The 23,205-nt window shown below is 50.7% G+C and overlaps 1 protein-coding gene across 1 annotated transcript; it reads right to left on the minus strand.

Annotated features, from left to right (window-relative positions):
• Positions 1 to 1,061: 1,061 nt before the first annotated feature.
• Positions 1,062 to 22,592, minus strand: GGT7 (gamma-glutamyltransferase 7). The gene is made up of 15 exons (XM_032992970.2): positions 22,374 to 22,592; positions 19,056 to 19,282; positions 17,559 to 17,710; positions 16,472 to 16,586; positions 15,867 to 15,934; positions 15,109 to 15,182; positions 14,442 to 14,635; positions 12,103 to 12,190; positions 11,227 to 11,354; positions 8,532 to 8,620; positions 7,636 to 7,788; positions 6,988 to 7,105; positions 6,137 to 6,274; positions 5,132 to 5,231; positions 1,062 to 3,578 (listed from the first exon to the last, which is right to left on the minus strand). The coding sequence occupies exons 1-15, from the start codon at positions 22,558 to 22,560 to the stop codon at positions 3,415 to 3,417; spliced, it is 1,995 nt and encodes a 664-aa protein (XP_032848861.2). The 5' UTR covers positions 22,561 to 22,592; the 3' UTR covers positions 1,062 to 3,414.
• Positions 22,593 to 23,205: the final 613 nt, after the last annotated feature.

The following is a 23,205-nucleotide window of genomic DNA, read 5'->3' on the forward strand; positions in this document are numbered from 1 at the left end:
GTAGCAGGGGATCCCCAGCCCTTCGTGTGCTGCGCCGAGCCACACTGGCAGCGTGGCTCTGACTACCGCGACAACCCCAGCAGCATCTGTCCCCATCCAGACTGGTAGGAGCAAGGCAGGCTCCAGCCCCTCTCAGTGTCTAGGCACTGAGCAGGACAGTAATGGGAACAAAATGGTGCAGCTGAGGTGCTGGAGCATCCTCATCCCCCCAGCTGCAGGATGGTGGCGCTGACTTCTGCCTCATGCCCCCTTTAGGCTTTTATATACAGCTTGATGCACACAGGTGAACAGTGGTATCTAAAGCTAGCGAAGCACTGCTTGTTATCTGTGCTCATGAATGGCATCGAGCCTTTGTGACAAATCCTGATAAATTGAGCTAACACTTAGCAGCCGAGCCTGTCTCCAGCTTATCCCAATGTAAAAACCAGTATATGTTGCTGGGAAGCAATGCAAACATGGGCAGAGACAAGCTGATCACCTTCCAGATCACAGTAGTCACATTTGGCAAAGGCATCCTTTTTTTTTTTTTTTTTTTTTCCCCTCTTTATTTTGCTTGGGTTTATTTTGTTCCTTTGAAAATGCTCTTTATTGTTTTCCTCAGACACTTTGTATTTTGTGTTCTGAGCTCCTCACTGGCACTTTCATATAAGTTTCAGGACAAATTCTGCTTCAGAGCTGTTAGACCTCTACAATAGCTGGGTTGAAATCAGTGCAGTTACTCTGCACACACACATCTCCAGAATATGGCCCTTTATTTCACAATGTCTATCTCACCTGTACAGAAGGAAACATTGGGTATTTCTTGGTACCTCACATTAAATTAATCAGATCTTGTCACAACAGATGGACTCAAAGTATCAGAGACACTGGGCCAATTAGCAGATTAAAGGTTTCCATATTGAATACATCTGTGCTACACTGATGCTGTTTTTAAACAGAGGAAATGGAAAATAATTTAAAATATCTCTATGTCTCTTATCTATAACCTAGGGGCCTAAGTCCCATCTTCCAATTATTTTGAATTTTCTCTTTTTTGCAACACAGGCCATTATCCAGCGGAATACTTAGGAACATGCTTTATTTTAAGATTCTGAATAATTGCTTTGAAATTGTACCTTGGGGTGTTTAAGTGCCCTTTTGAATCAAGACCAGAGTCTTTAACTTGAAAATGAATACAAAGTTTCCAGCATCAGAAGCGAGTTGGCAAATTCAGTTAATAAGGAGGAATCTTATATTTCAAAGAGTTTTGTGATATGCCATGCAAAGTACCGAAACGACGATGAATTGACCACTTATTTTGCAGCTATGCACACTAAACTTCTGTGCCCAAGGAACAGATCACTGCTGTACCATACCAGGAAACCCCAAATTTCCACCATTGTTCAATGCACAAAACTGCATCTGTCCCTTCCCGTGAAACCTGAAGAGGTCTGCTCCAGGACACACAGCTTTATGAACGCTCCAACTTCAGGCAGTGGCCAGCTCTAGTGCTGATGACAGAAAAATCAATAAGTAGGTTTGATGTCCCTATGGTGAAGAAAGTCTCTCTTGCCTTATGGGCAGTGTGGTGGCACAGAAGAAAATTTCCTAAAGACAATGTTGTACTTCCCTCATCTCTCAGCTGAGGCCACTGATGCATCTGTAACAGAAAATACCACTGATGTTCCCGTCTGCTAGGTAGCTGCCGTGCTCGTCTCACGGGTGGCTGCGCTTCAGCGGAGCATAAAAGCATCTCTGTCCTTCCTGGGCACAGCATGCAAGGCTCCACGTAAGATGCTTGGACATCCTCAGCTGGCAGGTGGCAGGAATGATTAGTCGGATTATCCGCTGTAGTGCCCTGCCTGCCTTCCAAAGGAGCCACACACTCCCCGTGCCAAATGGCAGCGAGTGTTAGAAGGTGCGTTACAAACAGATGGGTGTTGGGGGCTCCCTCGGGAGGAAGGCTGGGAGTAACGGGTGTAAGCATCAAATGAAAGACCAAGACAAGCATAAGCAGACATACATATATAATATGTACAGTGGCCATAGATGCATTTGCACCATGAAGGAAATCGTCAAAGTTTAGACCACAGAAAATGATCAAATTCCAGAGTTTTTGAGTGCCAGGTGTCTCTGTCTAACTTACTAGTAAAAAGAGAAGGAAACGTCCAAATGTGGGTTGAATGAAGTGGTGCAGCTGTCAGTTGGGGTATTATTTCTTCACTCTACTTCAGACAAGGAATGCAGAAGTATACTTACATATGTATTATATATATATTTTATATATATGTTCTTTTTTATATATATATTCTTATATATATATATTTGCGCTACATGCTGCGGACAGAAAATTATCTCAGTAGTGTTTGGTTTGGTTTGTACCTTCCCTCTCACTCTCTTCAGCTTTTCCAATAGAACCACCAGTATCAAAATACAGAGCAGAAGTACAGGCTTGAATTTAGTAAGCAGAAAATCCCAAGCCTCTCTGTAGGGATTACATGATTCAAGCTTTCAGAGCAGATCAAGATAAAGTGGTGTAAGGAAAGTTCTGAACCTACCTAAATGCTCTCCATGTGGTCTTTAGACCGTGGACTGTGGATTTTTATAGGTCTGTAGATTTTCACAAGTCTGTGGAGTACTGCTAAGATACCTCCAAAAAGTATCTAAGAGAATTAACCCCATTACCACTAAGCTTAAATTCACCATGGAGGAGGCTGAACCTCTCTAAGAACACTATTGCAGGGTCCACAAGTTCTTAGAAGTTGAAAACCATTGCTCTGGTTACAAAATCAGACTGCCGGTGAATCTGCACAGTGACTTGATTCAAAATATTTACTCCTGAAATTGAAGGTATGTAGCGATGTGAGAAAAGGAATTAACACAGGAGGCTGCATGCTGGTAAAAATCAGATGGCCCATCTGGAGTATTAAAGGACTCCCTGACATTCGAGCTACAGGCACCTACAAACACTAGGCTAGGCTGTATTAATTACTGGCTTACAAAAGAGGCAAAGAATAAACTTGGGAAAGACAGGGAGATGAAGATGACAGTATCATCAGCAGCTGTTTTTTTTCCTTTGCTAATGCTCCTACTCACTAAAATTAAGATGTTGGCTAGAATTGGGCTTTTGAAAAGACTGAATTAGTAACAAGACTCTGCCAAAAGAAAAGTGTGCTCCCTGCATTCCTGCAACAAGGCCTGGGCTTCTTGTAATTCAAATCATTTAAAAATAAAAGAAAAAAACCCACAATGCTGTATGTTGGTGCTGCTAACTCCTCTGGTGTCATCCTGGGTGGGGAATATAGAAAGTCTACTCAGTTGCGTGTGAGTGGAGCTCCTGCCCCGGGAATGGAGCAGGGGCCATTTCAGAACACACACACACCACTTGGGCTGATTTGTCTAAGCCTTGTTCAGTGACACGTCATCTGGGAGGTGCTACAATATTGTGGCTCCGGCAGCATCCACGCTCCGGGGGTCCTTCAGTCCAATGATGAAACTGTTGGTTCTCCTGGCCCCATGAACTAGGGCGACCACTTTGACTTTATCCACGTGATGGCCCCGGGCTACAAGAAGTTCAATATCGTCTTCAGGAAACTCACCTGTAGGGATTTTAAAAGAGGAGTTTGTAACCGTAAGCCGCTGTTGCCTTTAATGCCAAGCTCTGGTCTAACCCTGCTGGGATCTGCAGTGTGAAGGAAACTGCCTGCAGCCTCCTCAGAAGGTGCCCCAGCCAGGGCCAGGGCGAGCCCAGAGGCCGAGGAGGACCAGCACTCACCGCTCCGAGGAGCGCTCTGCCAGCTCACAGCAGCAAAGGCTGTTCGGAGCTGGGCAAGGCTCTGTGTGGGAGCAGAATTGAGGGGATCCAGAAGATCATTTAAAGATGTGGAAGATCCTCCTCTTTGGAAAAAGGGCAAAATATGTTGTTGGCAGCTAATTGTAGTTATTCTTCTTACAGAACACAAGGCAGTCCCCACTCTTAAGATCGTAGTTACAAATAACAGTATTAAGAGTTGTTAGTCAAAGTAAGATGCAAGACAGCTCAAAACAAGTCATAGTAAAACAAGTTGCCAAATGACACTTCATGATAAGACTTCCAACTTCCCCTTCACATATTTCTTAATCTCCCAGCCATCTACTTTAGGTTGCTTGCTCTCCTGCTTTTATTTTGTTTATTTGATGTTCTGTAATTTCTTTGTGAATAGAAGTGCCTGAGGATACAAAGCTCAGGATGCAGCTGGACAAACCGAGCAGGCACACCAAAACCCCACAGTTATTTATGCTATATACATTGCAGATGTGTCTTAACATACATCTTGTTGATGCCAAATGTCCAAATCCACAAATTAGGACCTATTAAAGTTTTGGATTTGTTTTAATTACGTTCTAGTTTCCAAGTCTGCAGGTCACACTCAACAGACATTTTTAGATTTTCATCTGAAATGGGAAGGCCTAGATACTTTGGCTATTTTGTGTGAAATAGGAACGAAACTTCACTCGTGGTTTACTCTGGTAAGGTATGGGGCTTTGTGAAAAACACCAAATAGACCAAGACTTGTAGGAACAAGGACAAGAGCTGGCAGTACAGCCTCCAGAGTGTCAGCACTGATGCTGTATTTCCAGAACTTTCAAGCTACAAGCCTTGCCATAAGCCTTATCTTCTCCCCAGCTGGTAGACTTAGGGGACACAGACTGGAAAGCGGAAAGAATATAATTTATGTCAGTGGTAATAAAGTGTAGGAAGATCTGCTAGCTTCTAGGTCCTGTCTGGGTGAAGCTGTGGTTGCAGTCTTGTTTATTTGGATATCCTCAGATCACCAAAAGGTTTTAAGGGGAGGACAAGGCTGCTACCAGGAGGTAAGCTGGGACAGAGGGAGGGTTGGGGAGAAGCACCTGGAAGAGTTTGGACAGGTGGCATTGGAGGGGCCAGGGAGCATTCACAAGACAAGTGCGAGAGGGCATGGCTCAGCAAGGGCTCCAAGCTCTGAAGAAGCTAGCTTGCTGCTTTCTGTCTTCCCCAAAACCCTCTGCACTAGAACATGGTAAGCAGTGTGCTGGGCTGCTGCACTTCCACAGCAGTGTGCTAAGAAAATCCTGCTCCTTTTCTAAACACGCTAGATTTGTAGGCTGCACCACACCCAGTGTTCATACTCACTGTCAACCTGCAAGGTGTTGGACTGAAGCTGTGGATGAAGTCGACCAAGTGACAAACTTTCACTCAGATTCTTGTTAAATGTTAAAACATTTACCAAAACCTGCAAGAGAATAAAAGATTCCTCAAAATGAGAATAGGAGAAGCCAACTTCTCAAGCATCCCCCCTAAGTTGTGGCTCCAACATCTGCAGATGAAGCAGGAAAAGGTTTTGAAACATTTACTGAACTGCGTGGACTAATGCAGGGTTTTGCACATAAGAAGAGGCCCGTGAAATATGTCCTGTATTAGTGTTGGTGGAAAAGTGGTACTTTTCAGGATTGCATAGGCTTTTTTTTGTCACATAGTTCCTGCTAAATTAGGAGAAATGCATATCTGGAACATGATGTAATCTCTAAATACCTGTTTGTTGCATCCAAAAGTTCAGCAGGTGACTTCTCCAAACAAAGTATCAGAAAGCAATGGTTGGCTTTAGTTTTGCTCTGAATAATGCCTTTCAAAAGGTAAGGAAAATGTGAGCCATTCTTGTTGTGCCTTTCTTTTTAGCAATCCATTGCTGCTGTTCATGCAATCAAACTTTTGGCAAGTACGTCACCTCATTCAAAATCATAAATTGGGAGGAGCTGCCCAATTTATGGCAAGTGCTGCCAGTCTTCTGCAATTTTCTGAATTACAAAATGCTCTTTTTTTCCCTAATGATCCTTAAGATGAGATTTGAAGAGGTATCAGAATGACACAAAACCATTACAGATTTTGCAAAGATGCTTTTCCTCTACAATTATGAGTGGTGCCACCAGGAAAGGTGCAACCTGGTAGCTCTTCGAGATTTGACAAACCAAATGTGTGGAACTGGTGACATCAAAGACTGAACTGGTAATCCTGTGGCCACTAGTTTCAACACAGCCTGGGACACGAGGAGGGGAAGGCCTGTACTGCAGCAGGGGACCCTGCTCAGCACTGAGCTCAACAGCTGCTGTGAGAGGGCAGGTGCCTGAACACAGCACTGACCTGAACAATGCTGCTCAAAGCTTTGTCTCCGTTGTTAGCTCCCAGACACAGGTATGTCCCACACATCCCCTCAGATGGTCTCACGATGGTGGGCAACAGGAAAGACAGGGGCCGTTTCTGAGGCTGAATGAGATTTTGCTGCAGTTTAAGAAAAGACACACCAAAAAAATTTCAACAAGCCAGCTAAACCTTTGCTGGAGCTCAAGTTGCACAGGTTAACTTCTTACTCTTTGTGCTTCAGCCAGCAATTGCACTTGTGTAGTTTTACAAGGCTGACATCCTCATTGCTAGGACAATGCTCTCTGATGCTAATAGGATCTATCCCATTTCACGCTGTGGATCTATTTTACAGAAGGTATATGGAGCCTTTCACCCACTTCCAAAGTACCAACCCAGCAAAGTGGGATGGTTTTACAATACTTGTCAAGAAGAAACAAGAAGGCAGCACTCGAAACCACCAGTACTGGTCTGTAATTGTTTCTTTCCAAGACCTGAAGATTTTTTTTCTTCTACCTGTTACTTTTAAACCTGCAGAGCTGCAATTCATAGAGTTCTTAATTCTGCAGAAAAGGACAGTTGCTTTAAAGTGCATCTGGACTGCAGGGAAAATAGGTAGCTGAGATGTGCAGCATCATTTGATAAAACTGCATTATAATGATAACTGATACACATAAAGCCTTCTGTTAACTCTGTTTCAGTGGCTCATATAATGAAAAACCAGGAGCTTTCTACAGATTGTTGTCTCAGTTATTAATAAGGCATTAAATAGCCTCCCTATTGTGGAGATGAGAATAAAATTATAAAAATGGTACAGACAGCTCAGATAACAAATTTGTCATGTCATTCATTACCGGCCTGGGAATCGAGTGGTTTGTTGTTTTATTTTGCCAGGAGAAGTCTAACATCTGGCTGTTCAGGAGGACTCCAGAGGATGTTATTATTCCACTGCCAAAGGGACGATTCAAAGAACTGAAAAGAAACACAAAGAAATCTTGTAAAAATTCTCCCAGATATTTTTGTACATCTTGAGGTTTTCAGGGCTCCAATGTTCTGTCCCATTTTGGCTTGACAGAGTCTCTTTGGTAGTTCTTTCGGGCTGGTTAGATGTGGAGTGAAAGTCTCCATGTACTTAGGAGCAGGAACCATGTGGGTGATAGCAGCTCTGTCCCAGCCTGTGTTTAAGGATTCCCCTCTAGGCAATGGATCTGTCTCCATGCCCCCATCAGTCCTCAGATTTGGCCATCACCTCTTCTCCAGGGAGCAGATTCAGGCCAGTCCAGACTTGTCTCACTGAGAGGGCTGTAGAATTGCACAGGGCAGAGCAGCACGAGCTCACACACCCCCACCCCATCCTCCCCATTTCACCTGTTGCAGGACTAACTGGGACAGAGCAGCCCCGCTGCTCCAGGTCTGGTCCCATCCTGTCCTGTTGAACCTGCTTTCTTCTCCCTGCTCCCACCCTCTGAGTACATTATGGAGGGAAGAAGTAAATCCTTTACCTTACAACCGCAACAATGAAGTCATCAGGTCCCATGACAAGGACCTGGCTAGCAGCAGGTCCACTCTCCATGGAGAAGTGAGGCATGCGGAGATCAGACAAGAAGGACTGGGAGTCATTAATCAGCTGGCGCAGAGAATTAGCTTCTGATTTACTTCAGCAGTGAGGGAGGGAAAGAGGAAAGAAAGACATGGGCCTAGGAAGCTGAGCATCTCATGGTCTCTCTGTGGGGGTACACCTACATGGCTACTGGTAGTATCTCCCTGTGGGGGCTGGCACTGAGGACAGGGAGCTCCTTTGGTTCACACAATGGAAGGAGACAAGATGGCTCAGTCCGCACGGAGGGGCAATGCCAAGCACCTCCCAGGCTCTGTCTACAGTGGTAAACTCAGCCTGGATGGACAAGGGGTGGCACCACCTGGCTGAATGCCAGTCCTCCAGAAGAAGGGCAAGTCAGGTCCAGCTCTGGCCACCAACTGTGGCTGAACCTGGCTCTGAGGTGGGAGGCTGGGCTGAAACCTCTCCCATGTGTCTGGGTGTTCTGCAAAGGCACCGAGGCCCACAGTGGGGAAGGGAGATCCAGAAACTACACGTGGTGATGACCACATGGGTGGCCGTTTGAGGGGTAAGGAAGTGGCAGGAACCCTCAAGATCAAGCTGGCTCCAGGAAACCTCTGTGTGAGGACATCCCATGATCCTCCCACGAAGGCCCATGGTATCAGCTGTGATCCTAGTGGAAGAGTGAGCCCTAGGAGGACACTCAAGGACTGACCTTTCCTCAGTAAAACAGGTAGAAAAACCTCATGTTTCCCTGTGCACCAAAAAGAACAAATCTAGGAACGATATCCAAATCACACGTCTTGCAACTGTTACCATGCTTCTCAGCCTCAGACCTACCTCACCATGCCTTCTGCAGTGTGAGTGACGGACACATCATCAGATGGGTCTCCCAGGTTGCTAGCTAGACTCAGGGCTATTTTTAATGTCTAAATGAAAGAAAGAAAAGAAAGAAAAGAAAGAAAAGAAAGAAAAGAAAGGAAGGGAGGAAGGGAGAAAGAAAAGAAAGGAAGGGAGAAAGAAAGAGAGAAAGAGAGGGAGGAAGGGAGGAAGGCAGGGAGGGCGGAAGGCAGGAAGGCAGGCAGGAAGGCAGGCAGGAAGGCAGGCAGGCAGGCAGGCAGGCAGGCAGGCAGGAAGGAAGGAAGGAAGGCAGGAAGGCAGGAAGGCAGGAAGGCAGGAAGGCAGGAAGGAAGGCAGGAAGGAAGGCAGGAAGGAAGGCAGGAAGGAAGGCAGGAAGGAAGGAAGGAAGGAAGGAAGGAAGGAAGGAAGGAAGGAAGGAAGGAAGGAAGGAAGGAAGGAAGGAAGGAAGGAAGGAAGGAAGGAAGGAAGGAAGGAAGGAAGGAAGGAAGGAAGGAAGGAAGGAAGGAAGGAAGGAAGGAAGGAAGGAAGGAAGGAAGGAAGGAAGGAAGGAAGGAAGGAAGGAAGGAAGGAAGGAAGGAAGGAAGGAAGGAAGGAAGGAAAAGGAAAACATTTAGGTGGCACTGCAAATACAATTTCTGATACTCCACACAGGAGTATCCGGTCTCCTGGCATGTTGGCAATAGCCTATGAAGAAAAATGTCTAAAAGCCTGGTCCTGGGAATACCTCAGTGCAAAGGGGTGCCACACGTGGGTAGGGGGGCCAGAGGGTATCCGCCTGGCATGGCAAACTGTGTAAGGGGAGCCGAGCATGCCCAGCAGTGTGTGTACAAGGTGGAATATGCCCGTGGGGAGCTGACCAGCTGGCTCAGCCCAGCTCAATGGTTCAGCTGCATTGCCAGCTGGCAGACAGGGTAACCAGGATGCCATTTACTATTTCCATTCCTGAGTGGTCACCACAACAGCAGAGATCACACTGAATCCCAGTGGGACAGTGGGTCCTGGGCTTGCTGTTGCCTCTGGATGGCAGCTTCACTGGCACAGCACCAGTGCCAAGCAGAAATTAGTTGTTCTGCTCACCAGCTGCTACCTGTGTTCCTAGTTATAAGTCATCCAAAGTGTTTGATCAGAAAGCATTAGTCCCAGCACACTTAAGGGAATGATGGTGTAAAAAGAAGGGATCTGGTTTCTCATACACGCAGAATCCTGCCTAAGCCAGTCCATTAAAAATGGGAAGATGCAATTTCAAAAGTGATGGTTTATCCAGCCCTGGTTTTACAGCGGGTAGCCAGAGGACAGCCACAAGGAGAAATTTCTTCAATCAAGCCAGCTTGTGCCCAGCAGAAATGCAAAAGACTTTCTGCTTGCATGCCATGCCATTTTCATTCAAGATTCAAGACAGTACATTGCCCTGCAGGTAGATAGCTAGATGTGACTTCTGTTTTGATATGTGCCACACATCAACAACTTCTCCTGAAGTGTCATCATTTATCTTCTGATGGACAGGGTAAAACACGATCAACTTCTGGAGAAGGTGGCATTTCCATGAAACAGCCTCCTGACCACCATACCATATGGGGGATGTACAAGAGGCTTGGTGGCAAAGGAGCTCCACTGAAACAAGCAGACCACATCCAACCCATAGGCACAGGTTAAGGACCTCTTGGTCATGGCTGTCCCAGGGCTGGACTATCTGGTGCTGACTTAGCACTGAATCTCAGCCCTGTGATCCCAAGTAATCAGGGTTACTCATCTCTGCAGTGACTGCCCTTTATCTGGAGGTTGTTGTTCCTCAGATGGGATATGATAACCAATAAGTGCAACTCTTGGCCTGGTGCAAACACAGAGCAAATAGATTCATCCAGAGCTTCCTGAAGAGAGCTCAAAAATAACTTAGGTGAGTCAACCTTCTCTGTCTCTCTACAGGCCTAGCAGCATGTAACACCTCCAGTTATTGCATTTTTGGTGAGAGGCAATAACTTCCAAGCGCCCACTGCCCTGTCTCCTACAAGGATGTGGTTACATCCTTTCTTAAAATTCCCAACCTGTAAAACTCAGCTGTGGATCTGTTAAGCATCTAAGAACATAACTGCTTATAGAGCAGGAAACAGAGCACTTGCTTGACTTCCTGGGAAGCTGCAATGTTTTAGTAGGACTGGCAGCCCTAAATACTGGAAAAGTCATGATCTGGACCACTGAGATCATGAGGTGGGCTAAAATGTAAAGGTTTTAAAAAAAATATAAAGCGTTAGGTCAGTTTCCCTTGTCATCACCACATTTAGGATTTTGCTTGCAGAATCACATTGCTGACTCTCCTTGCAGTGCCCTAGCAGTGCCCTGGTACGGTCAGGGCAACTGGAGCATAAGAGGTGGAGGAAATAGATGGGACTACTCTCATCTGATGTGGGGTGATTCTGAAGAGATGATCACATACAAGAAATGGCCAGTTTGTTCTTCTGAAAGAGCTCTGCCAAAGTAAGAAAGAGCTCAGCTGAGTGGGAGGCTCCATCATCTGCACCTACCTGAGGCAGCAGCACAGCTCAGATTTACATCTTAGCAGTCTATTTGCTCATTCTCCTCTAGGAATTACCTACAAACATTTTTGTACAACCAAGGAATAAACAAATTACTCTCTAGCAGCACAAGAAATTCAGCCAAATGTTGAACCTCCTCTTACCTCTGCCATCCAGTGCAAGATATTCCCCCTGGATACTTGACTTGTGATGTTAAAGCCCTCAAGGATGTTCAGTGCTGTGATCAGTGCAGGACCTGCGTGTGGAGGTGGGGGACTGAAAACAAGATGACCTGTGAAGGGAAGAGGAGAGGAACGAAGCTGCTTTTGTCAGATTCTGTCCAGTTATAATACTTGCCCATAAGCTAGTGTTCCGGAGGACAGGGAAGCCCTTCCTGATTTAAGGGGGAATAATGGAAAGCAACATGATTTGAAAAGTATTTCCCAAAATGTTCCTGTTGTATCTTTCTGTTTCTTTATATTGGATGAAGGAAGCCCAACTAGGGATGTTTTTTTTACATCTGAAATTCAGTTATTGTTGGTTGGCTGGTTGGTTTTTGGACTGCAGTATGGAAGAACGGAGATAAAATGGATTTGTAGCATTACAGCTATAAGGAGAGTAAATACAGGTTTTTCTAGAAAAGAATGACATTTTAGAAACTTTTTGCATAAAGTAAGTTCTTCTCCCTTGTAGATCAACTTTGGGAACTGTATTCAGGTGTAGGTGCTGGCCTATGGTCCAGCTTCTATCTAGACGTTGCATCAATATGTAATCATGTTGCATCTTTACACTCTAATGCTATCAAAATACCGTCAGTCACTATCAAGGCAAAAACAGGCCCATTTCAAAATGATGAAGACCTCCCGAACTGCCTATGATGCATCAGCATCAGTAGGCAATAGCAGGAAACTCCCTGGAGCGCTTTTTTGCAGGTGCCTCAGCACAGCTTTGACTTCAACTCTTGTTAAACACTGTCACCACCTCTTGCCAGGTGAAGCAAACTTTAACTGGAGTTGCATGGCAATGGGTCAGGCATTTACCTCGATAGACTGTGTGGACAGGATTCTCCACTGTGACACTGTAATTGCTGAAGTCTTCCTCCACCAAGACTCCTCCGTTGTTGTGGACCTGTGTAGGAAGACAAAGCAGCACACACTGAGAAAGCTGGGTCAAGGCTTTCTGTGTTCCTTGTGCTGGACCAGGTGAACACATCACCACACTAAAACAAATACCATTGAGGTTCCCAAGCCAAGTGCCAGGTTCTTCAGGATACCCTGAAAATCTCTTCTTTCGTGGCCTCGGTGGCCTGGCTCACCATTCACCACTGCTGGAAGGCTCTGCAGCTCACCCTCCTAAAGCTCACCCGCCCCATGGGTGCTTTGAAGATGTTCTGCCTACCTGTGAAGATGGGGATTGGCACTGCCTCACAGCCATCTCCTCCCCAGGTGGCAAGCACGAGCATGGCAAAGGTTATGAAGTATTTGAATATTGCCAGGATAAAAGATATATATGGATCCAGGAGAGAAGGAACCTGGGTGTAGCAGGTTGCCATCACTAGAAATCTTTAGCATACAATTCCCACCCTATTTTTAATTATTGCAGGTGACAGTGGGTCTGCTGTCGCCTCGGTCTTTTTGTAAGACTTGCCTGGAGCTACAAGTTACTGGGATTGGTAATTTTCATGAGCACATTAAATACAGGTGATTCACTCCATTTCAGGTCTTCTGCAGCTGAGTCATGATGGATGTGAGGTAGGACCATCATAACTGCACTTTGCTGATCTTAAAATCACCTGAAGTAGGCAATACTCTGCCAGCGCACAGGTGCCACTATGGTCACGAAGTAACTCTTTCCTTCCACCCAGGAGAAGCCATGCAACCTGGTGTGAGGTCCTCCTGGGGTGAGTTGCTGCTATGAGTCCTCTGGATTTCCATCAAAAAATGAGCAATAACTTGTGCATGCTCCAATTTCTAAACTAGCCAGCTAACTTGGCAAAGCATGGATGAATCACTGGACCAGGAAAGCTAACGCAGGGCACGTTGTGAGGGACAGCATGTCAAACCACCCCAAAGCTGCAAAAGATGTATCCCCTGCCTGGGATCCCTGCCCCTTTCCGAGCTGTCCCAGAGCACAGGCCAGGCTGAACCCGAGGGCTGAGAGGAGCAGGCGGGTGCCCGTGCCAGGAGCTGGCTCCCTCGGCTCAGCCAGCGCAAAGCCGGGGCAGAGCACCAGGGAGTGGGGCAGGAGGAGCCTGGTGGCACAGGGAGGGGAGAAGCCCCACTCAGCCACACACTGCAGACACCATCTCCAATTCCTCAGAGAACACTTTTTTGCACCTGTGCCCTCCCACCCTGGGGTGGAAATAAAGGGTAGGGTATTTTGGAGATTTACTCGATTTCACCACGTTGCTGCCCGCTCCCTTGGCTGGAACAATAAACACTGTGAGAAGCCAGCACTTTGCTCTGCTCTGCAACCAAAGCTGGAATTGCACACTTGATCACAGAGCTTGGCAGGGTCTTTGCTGTTACAACCCGGGGCCTTGCTCCTCCATAGATAGTTTGTGCTTCCCTGCAGCAGCCCTCGGGTCAGGGGAGCGGGATGATAAAGCAGGGGTTAGCTGTGGAGATGCACCACAAGCTTGGGACTTTTCCTGTTTCTTGTTCCCCACCTCTACTGTTGTTCAGGTGAACCATAGGAGATTTCCAAACACAGAGCTCACAAATGCCTAAGGCTTGAGCTGAATGAACTTATTCCAGATTACCAACATGTTGAAGGTACATCACTTGAGCCATGGTGGTAAGGGAAAATGGTGCCACCAACCACCCCAACTGCAGCTACACAGGTATAAAAGTTGGGTGCTTTTTTTTTACCAGAATAATTACTTTGTTGTTGCTATTTTTTCCATAGCACCTCTAATGACAGGAATTCAACTGGGACAACCCTAAGTGGGACCAAGGCTGTCTGATCCTCTGCTCACAAGGTTCACAATTTTATTTTAAAACCATCTTCTCGGAGTCTCTATCTTACAGTCCCATTATCAAGAAAAATTGTTCTCAACAGTGCGGCACCTCTCATTATGGGGAGAAAGGGGTTGTCACTAATACTAACACAGTCCAGAGGAGGCCTTGAAATTGAGATTTTTTTTTTTCCTTTGAAAAAAGTCCATCTTGATTATAAATAAAATGGAGGTTTCACTTCTGTAGGCTCTGGAAGTGACCTGTGTGTCACTTACACCACTGCAGTGACAGGGACAGGAAAGATAAAGGAGGCTCCATGCATTTTTCCCCATTATTGTGCCAACACTTTGCTATGGCTTATCTCCAGGCTGTCACCTTAAGCAGGTGACTTGTCTGGGGCGACAGGGACAGACGTGGCTCACCTCGGAGATTATCTCCTGGGTCAAGTTTCCACTGTAGAAAGCTGACACCCCTTCTGCCCCCACCAGCTCCAGGACGGCCGCGAGGTCCAGGCGCCTGACGAACATACCGGGCAGCAAGGGCTGGCCCTCCGGCAGAAAGACCTCCCGAAATTTGTCTGAGTAGTTCAGGTCCTTCAGTTCACTTATGGCTTTAGCTGCAGGTGAGAAGGGGAAGGACATCCAGAAAAGCCAGGGTGCAGGAATGAGCAGGGGACCTGGAGCCACCGTGCACCTGATGGGGGTGTTGGAGGCTTGCTGCTGACTCCTGCCCTATTTCAAAACTAGAGGGACACTGAATCATGCATCCATTAGAGCTGAGAAGGAAACACACACAAACCCCAGCACCCTTCCCCGGCCGGCCCTGGGCAGCTGCCCAGGATGGGCTGCTCTGACCTGTCCCTGAGCAGCCCTCGGAAACGGCTCCAGTTTTGTTGGCATCACACTCTCCCCTTGCAGACCCAGAGCTCATGCATTGCTCAGCTCCCAACACCATTCATCTCCAGGTCCAAAGAGCCTTAATTTCCCGTGAATATCGACCTACATCCCCAGCTGCCTCGCACCCAAGCACAGCGGCCAGTGCGCTCCTCCATGCTGAGCAGCCACTCTTGGCTCCCCACCAGGTACTCACCCAAATCATGTGTGACATTAAACCCATCCTGGGCGACACGGGCTGCGAGGCCCAGCAGCTCGGACCAGGTGAGCCTGCCAGAGGAGAAAGGGCAAGGAGAAGCATGCCTTGGAGGGGTGCTGCAGGGCAGGGCGGTGGGGAGCAAGCACAGGGCTTGGCCCTGCAGTCAGAGGGCTCCTGAAAGACCAGGCTGTGGGGCCAGTGGTGGCCAAAAGGAGCACTGAGCTTTCAGGGGGTTGTTTCTTTTTAGCAGGATCACCTCAGTGCTCCATTATGTGCACCAGAGAGTAATGTCAGTGCAAGGGCAGGGGAAGAGGCATCTCTGGGGCAAAATCTCAAGCCAGGCTCTGGCCCTGAGCAAGACATTCAGATCCCTTCCTGTCTGTCCTAATAGGGCATCGAGGGCCATCACACTTCTTAGGGCCCAGCTAAAGAGAGAATGGAAATACACATACATGCACAAAAATGTCCTGCGCCTATTTCTAAGAGAACATTTACTGTCCATCTTGTTAGCCAAAATTTCGCTTTGCAGAAAACCTGATCAAACTGAATTCTTTCTTTTGTTAAATGAAGTACAAAAAAATGAACATCTTTTTCAACACAAGCCTCCAAGTACCCCTTAGCTAATGGTTTTGACTGGTGGCTGAGAACAGGGTCTGATGGCGAGGGCTCGTGTGCTCCCACCTCCCCCTCAGGGATCCCAGGGCACAGCCTGTGCAGCACAAGGACAGCCTGCCTGTGCCAGCCTCATGTCTTACCTCCCATTTAACTGGTGTGCCTGGTGCATTCCTTGTATCATGCCTGGCACCCCCACGAGCAGACCTGGCTGTAAAATAGAAAGGATAAAAAGGAAGAGTAGTCTCCTTCTTATGAGGACATGGGACATGGTCCCCGACTGCAAGTCAAGGAGATGCACATCATATACACATGGGAAGTGTCTGCACAGTCTTCAGGAGAGGGGAAGAGGTCTGTAGCAACACACTAAATTAGGGAATAAAAGGTTTTGGAAGGAAAGGCAAATTCAATCCTGATCTCAACCCAGTTTTGTCAGGAGAAATAACTCAGAATGACACAGGACTGTGCTCCTCCCTGGGACTCCTGTTCTCCCAGCTCCCCAGTGCCAGAAGGACATGCCTCTTTACTCCCCAAGCCCTGCAGGCTCCAGGCATTCTGAGGCTGCCAAAAAAGGATTTTCCCTGGGCTCCTCATGTCTGCAGGGTCCAGGATCTCCCATGGTGGGAGAGACCTCCTGTCACTTCCCCGGGCATCTCCCCCTTGGCCCAAGAGTTGTGGGGAGAGGAGAGCTGGAGACATCAGCCAGCTACAGCCCTGGAGGGGTCAGCTGTGGGACACCGGGCCTCACCTTGGCGTCCTTCTGCAGGTCCCACTCCAGTGGGACGCCCATGGGAGCCACCTCGCGGAAGTCTATCACCCAGCTCCTGTTCTTCCGGATGTCGTGGACCAGCATCACCCCACCCCTGCAGCGAGACACCGGTCACAGCACGGCACCGGCTGTCCCCACAACAGCCGCTGCCGTAAAGCCAAAATGAAGAGTGTGGGTGCCACTGGGGCTGGGGCCAGTCCTGGCATGATGGGGCCAGTATAGTGGGTCACCAGCCTCAGTAGTGACCCAGGGCTGGCCAGTGGTGCAGGGGAACGCTGCTGCCCATCCCCAGAGAGCAGCTCAGGACAACTAAGCCAAGGCCAGGGCAGGATGCAGGCAGCCCCTGTGCTGAGCCTTCAGCAAGGCTAGATCAGTCCCTGCCAGTCTGGCCAGAGGCCATTGGCTCTGTTCAACTGCCAGGCTGGGACTATCTGGGATTTTCTTTCTAATCCGAGCAGTTTTGCAACAAAACAGGGTTTTTGCTTACAACAGCAATCCATGGCACAGCCCTGAGAAGCTATCAGGTGGCAGTGTTTTATGCAACACTCCTGAGACCTCCTGCAGAGCCGAGAGCATCAGGATCACATATGCCACCCTGGGGATGAGGGCTGGGAGGAGCCCACCCCTCGCTGCCATGCCTCCCGTGGCTGCTGTCTGGAGCTGGGCTCGGAAACTCGGCCTCCTGTTGCAGCAGGGGCAGAGCTTATGGAGGGAAGCACTCAACTTCTGAAAACAATGGGACTGAGCCCAGGGCACTGCAAGCTCCTGGCACACTCGCAGAGGGGGTCGGCAGCCTGTGGTCACTTTTTCAACCCATTTGAGTGTGGGGCTTGGACTTTCCTGGCAGCCACTAATGGCAGACGCAGCTTTTCCCTCCCTGGGGGTCTCTGCCCCTCGCTGTCCCCATCCCTGTGCAGATGTAGACACGTCCACTGCCTGATGTCAGAGACTTTGTACCACATGCTGGGATTCAGGCTACCATGAAGGCACGTCTCAACCGGTGGGGAAACCACCTGCTTGAGGACAACCGCAGCCAAAAGCCTGAGGGTGAGCGATCAACACTTGCCCGCCGATCCCTGACGTGTGGGGGTTGACGATCCCTGCACAGAGGGCCGAGGCGATGGCCGCATCCACCGAGGAGCCCTGCTTGTTGAGCACCTCTATGCCGAGGGCAGTGCAGCGGGCAGCGTCCGTGACCACGGCACCGCGGTGGAAGATCTGCCGGAAGAGGAGAGCGGTTGTGCCCGGGGAGGGGTGCTGGGGCCACCCAGATCTGGGGCACCTGAAGCCTGAGGCCAGCACCAAGGCTGTGGCCAATCTTCATTTTCAGGTGCCTCCAAATGCTGGTGGGAGTAGTATGTCCCTTGGCATGTCCCTGTAGCAGGGCAGCTGTGGCTGCTCTGCATGTAGCCATGGCCATCAGCCCAGCTGGCTTTCAGCAGTAGACATGCTAAGCTGTTGGGCCACAACTCATCCTGTCCTCCACCACCCCAGAGCAGGGTCGGACTAATCCTCAAATGCAATGGGTGACAGTGTGCTGTCACTGTGGCAGCAACGCAGTCACTGGAAACAGGAATGTAGCATCCCCCCGAGTACCACAGCTTGTTCTCATCCTTCTCTGGTGCCAGCACCAGTGCTAATGCAGTCACAGGAAGTTTTAAAAGGTTAATTTTAACCCTATGGTACAAATTGCAGCATCTCAGCGTGAGCTAGAGTGGCCCTGGGAAGCGCAAAAACGGAAGGGCCACGGCAGGCTGGCGGGCAGAACTGGCACTTCCAGTGGTGCCACAAAAGGGGCTGTGTTGCACAGCCTCCCTCCGGCACTGCACCCCAGCCGGCCACAGGGCCAAGCCACTCCACTCCCAACAGCTGCATTTTGCATGCCAGTGAGAGAGAAATAAATTTAAAAAAAGTAAATCTCCTTCACATGGACTCACAGGCAGCTCTGCCCTGCTGGGTGGCATACAGAGAAGATGATGGTGACTACTGGCTGCCCCTTGGGCCTTCTCGGGCAAGAGATGTTTTGCAGGAAGGTATGACCCCATGGCCATGCTGCCTTTGCTCTGCAATTTAGCACTGGTCTGTGGGACATATTAGCAGGAGGTTCAGCTCTGTTTTCAGATATACCCCTGCTTTGTGCAGAGGTGAGCCTAGGTGTACAGATCCATAAAACTCTCTCCAAGAGGGGATGTATGAAAGATGTCTGCTGCTTAACTAAGGATTGCTTTCTGAGAGCATTTACACCTGGCTCAAACCACAATCATCCAGCAGCAGGTCTGCCCACTTCTCTCTGGCAGCACCCCCAAACCTGCCAGACACAGCCACCCACACCCCAGACGTGGGGCAGCTCACCTCTCCGAGCACGACCCCCAACCACAGGAAAAAGATTTTGAGACAATTTGGGGTGGAATTGCAGAGAAAGACTCAGCACCCAGGGTCTCACTGACACCAGCTGGAGCTCACCAGTACTCACCCCGCCAAACTGCTGGCAAGGAGGAAACTTAGGGAGGTTCTCCTGTTTTTGGAGTCAAAGCCCAACTGCAAAGATATCGTTTCATCTTACCTGAGAGTCCCCAAAATAGATCTGCATAATCAGGGCCACTGTGACGCCCGTGGCGAAGGTCAGGCAGGCAGTGATGATCACAGTCAGCCCATCCTGCTGGCAGCTGCAGTCTCCAGAAAAAGGGTCCTTGCTTGTCTCCTGGAGAGGGGACACGTCCTGGCTTCCCATCTCTGATGAGGATGAGGGCAGACGCTGGAGACGTGCCGACTTCAGGAAGGAGTCCGGGTCTTTGTGGGCAGCAGGGAGAAAACAAGTGTTAGATATTGAGCAACATGAGGCTCTTATTGCAGTGTTTATCCAGTGCTAACATTACACCATGCCCCTTCCAGCAAAGCTATTACCTTCCCTATTGATCCCAGCTCTCATGAGACTTTCTGGCTCAGATGCTGCTTTACGTCATTTACTGATCCCTTGTTTTAGCTCTAGTTATTCCAAACTTACTTCCCTGGAGATTAAGAGGGGCAAAAAACCCTGAATCTTGCTCCTTTTCAGTCCTTTCATCAGTCTTCAGTGATGAGCCCACAGTTACTGCTCCATTTGGAGGGGTTCTTAACACAGCACTGACTTGCAAACAGATCTCTGAAATGCAGCAGGACTGAAGAAGAGGAAATTAAAAAAAAAAAAAAAAAAACCAAAACAATCCAGCAGCCTTATTTGGAGCTATGCTTGAGTTAAAGCACCTGAGCAAAACAGAGGCGAAGCAAAACGTGTGGCCTGGGTGCAGGAAATATCTCTTCAGAAGCATGACAAAGAGAGGGCAGAGAGGAGCAAACCTGCAAACCAGAGGGCCTCGGGGTGCCCACCCGCTCTGATGGCAGGAAAGGCTCTGCTTTAATTTCTTGCTTCCTCCAGCTGACAAGGCCCACTGTGAAATCAAGGCACTCACCAAACACCCAGCTCCAAGATGTCAAATGCAACGGGGCAGAGTTTTGCTGGGCATCCACCAGATGGCAAACAATGCTCGGTGGGATGAAAAAGTCTCTCTTCTCCTCTGAAAGATGCCTTGAATCTCTGCTTGCATCCCTTGTGGTGGGGGGAACGCCTGCTGAGCATGCCCTGCCTGTGCACAGGCACTGCCTGGCACACAGAGCTGCTGTGGGGACATGCCTGTCCTTGCTGGGCACTGAATGGGACCAAGCGGCTCAGGGCATCATGCAAAACTCCTGGATGAGTTTTTTCAGGGACTGCTGAGAGTCAGTGGCGGCTGCAGTGCCCTGTGCATCTGTGGTGGGAAGAGGAGCACCAAGTTGAAAAGACAAGATAAAAAGCTTGTCCCTCCACACAGGGGACGTTTCCCAGGTTTGGGGTGAGGGAGGAGGGAGTGAGCAGGAAAACCCACATCCCTCATCACCCCGCCATGCCTCCAGCTCCTCTGGCAGACAGCCTCTCCCTGCAGACCACCAGCCCTGTCCTTGCCACGACATTAAAAAAGACTCTTGGGTGCAGCTCTCCTGGGACGAGGCAAGGAGTTAGTTTTAATTTTAGTAATGCTGCAACCACGAGGAAACCCCCTGCAGCCAAGGAATCACCTTATGGTGAATTTAATCTCATTCATGCGGTGGTGATTCAGGAGCACTACTGGGAAAGACTCAGCTTTGCCAGCCTGCACCTCTGAGTTCCTCACTGCTACTCCTGGTCTGAGTGAGCTGGGGCTGCAGCATACAGGCAGAGTGGAAGGCCTGGCTGGGGTGCGGGCGATGGGCTGAGGTGCCTCCAGAGGGGGCTGTGACTGGCCTGGCAGGGGATGCCACCGGGGAGGAATGGCACATACAGCCCCTGGCAGCCCCCTCAGTGGGGAAACAGGGAGTGAGCTGGGCTCCTCCGCCTGACCCCTCCAGGATGCGGTCCCTCTGATCTGCTCCTGCAGCACTGGTGACAGGCCAGCCCAGCGCAACGGGACACGAGCATCCAGGCAGTCACCACAGGAGAGGACAGGCCACAGCCCTCCAGCACGTGGCCTCTCCCACCCATGCAGAAGTCCCTTTGTTTTCCGCCACAGACACCCCACATGGCCTTGACCAAGTCACTTAGTCTCTGTGACCACCGATGCTGCATGGAGACAGCAGGGCTGCGGTTTGGGGACAGGAGCGGCTGGAAGGGGTCCATCGGGAACACAGAGAGTAATAAGCAGCCTGCGAGGCCAGCGAACAGGTGCCCATCCCACCACCAATGTCCAAGCTTGAAAGAAGCCACCAAACCCTATTTGGCTTCCATGGGAACTGTGAAGGAGACGTAGCTTCACGGGGGAACCAGCACTTTGGGGAACCAGGGTCACCTCAGCTCTGGAGCCACTGCAGAGGGGACAGCAGAGACTGGAGCCGCTCAGGGGCTCTGGCAGGTGCTGCAATGTGCGACCATTCAGGCCTTTGCAAGGTCTGTCCCTAGCACCGACAGCACAACAGAGGCATCCTCCTTTTAATGAGAGCTTCTGGGCGGTAGAAACCAAAGGTCTGGGTTCCCTCCCTGCCAGTCCGGCAGATAACGTGGCATGGAGAAGCACGGCTGGCTTTTCCAAAGCAGACACAGTGCTGGATGAGCATGAGTTTCCACGCGGCAGGAGAGCGGCAGCTCTTCCAGCCACCCCACTCGCAGGCACCCGAGGAGACTGAGACCCTGTGCCTGGTGAGGCATCGGCACAGCCAAAACTGCACCAAGCTCTGCTCGTGCTCCACATGCAAGATGAGAGGCTTTGTGCTTTTGGAAGAGCTGTTCTGTCAAACCCGCGCGCGGCAGGTTCGCCCCAGCAGCGTGGGATGGCCCGAGATGAGAAAAGGCAGCAGGAGCTTCACGCGGCAGTCGCAGGGGAACGGGGCAGAGGACAAGCGGTGCCTGCTCAAACATGGGCCTCGGGGTTTTGGGGTCCATGAGGCAGAGACCTGCCTGTGGGTTATGAAGCAGGCCTGGGGGGTGAAAGGCAATATTGCTTGGAGAAACTTGGCATGGGGGAGAAAAAAACGTTTCTCTTAACTGCTGAGAAGGAAGCAATCAATTAAAAACAGACCAAGGGTTTTCTCGAGGATCAAAAGACCGCCTGCCTTTATTACAGTAGTGCAGCTAGCTGGAGGAACTGCTAACTCCGTGACAGACCCCTGGTATCTCTGGCTATCTTCCGTGCTCACGGCACGTCCCCGGAAGGTAAACGAGGGGCCGGGGGGAGCCCGGCGAGCCCCGACTCCCTGCGTGGGGCCGGGGAGACAAGAGCCCTTTGGGCAGGTGGAGCCCGCGCTCCGGGCCTGGTCCGGGGCCGCTGGCGCAGCTGGGGCCCGCGGGGACCGGGGGCATGCGGGGCCGCGGGCGGGCTCGGCCGCCGCCCCTCACCCGTGTCCTGCTCGCCCAGGAACGCGTCCTCCTCCTTCCGGGCGCGGAGGCCGCCCTCCGCCGCGCCGCCCGCCTCCTCCTCCGGTAGCCGGGGGAAGCTGGTGATGCTCATGTAGTCCACGGGCGAGCCGACGGCCAGGGCCCGCTGCCGGCCTGCCCCCGCCTCCGCCGGCACCGGCACCGCCATCGCCGCCGCCGCCGCCGCCGGAAGGGGCGGGGCCGGGCCGGGCCGCACCGCCCGCCGCGGCGGGGCCCGGGGGCGGGCTGAGGCGGCGGCGGGGCGGGGAAGGGCGCGGGGCCCCGGGCCCGCTGCGGGCGCTTTGCCGCAGCCCGAGCGCTGGAGGCGGCAGCCGTGGTCGGGGGCCGCCGTGGTCGGGGGCCGCCGTGGTCGGGGGCCGCCGTGGTCGGGGGCCGCCGTGGTCGGGGGCCGCCGTGGTCGGGGGCCGCCGTGGTCGGGGGCCGCCGTGGTCGGGGGCCGCCGTGGTCGGGGGCCGCCGTGGTCGGGGGCCGCCGTGGTCGGGGGCCGCCGTGGTCGGGGGCCGCCGTGGTCGGGGGCCGCCGTGGTCGGGGGCCGCCGTGGTCGGGGGCCGGAGGAGCGCGGCCGGGCGGGTCTGGGCCGCTCCTTGCTCCGTACGCTGGGTCAGAGCCGGCGGAGGGGGTGGATCAGCCCCGGTCCCCTTCAGACCGGGGGCGTCGGCTTTCCAGGCCTGATCAGAGATATCATAGCCTTGTCTCCCAGAGGTTGGGAGGGTTTTCTAAATGACGTGCATGCTCTTTGTGCTTATTCAAGCAAACTTTTAGCAGGGAGGCTCTCATGCTGCCGTTTCACCCG

The sequence above is a fragment of the Tyto alba genome, unplaced genomic scaffold (assembly GCF_018691265.1).
Source record: "Tyto alba isolate M040663 unplaced genomic scaffold, T.alba_DEE_v4.0 Super-Scaffold_33, whole genome shotgun sequence".
NCBI classification, from domain to species: Eukaryota; Metazoa; Chordata; class Aves; order Strigiformes; family Tytonidae; genus Tyto; species Tyto alba.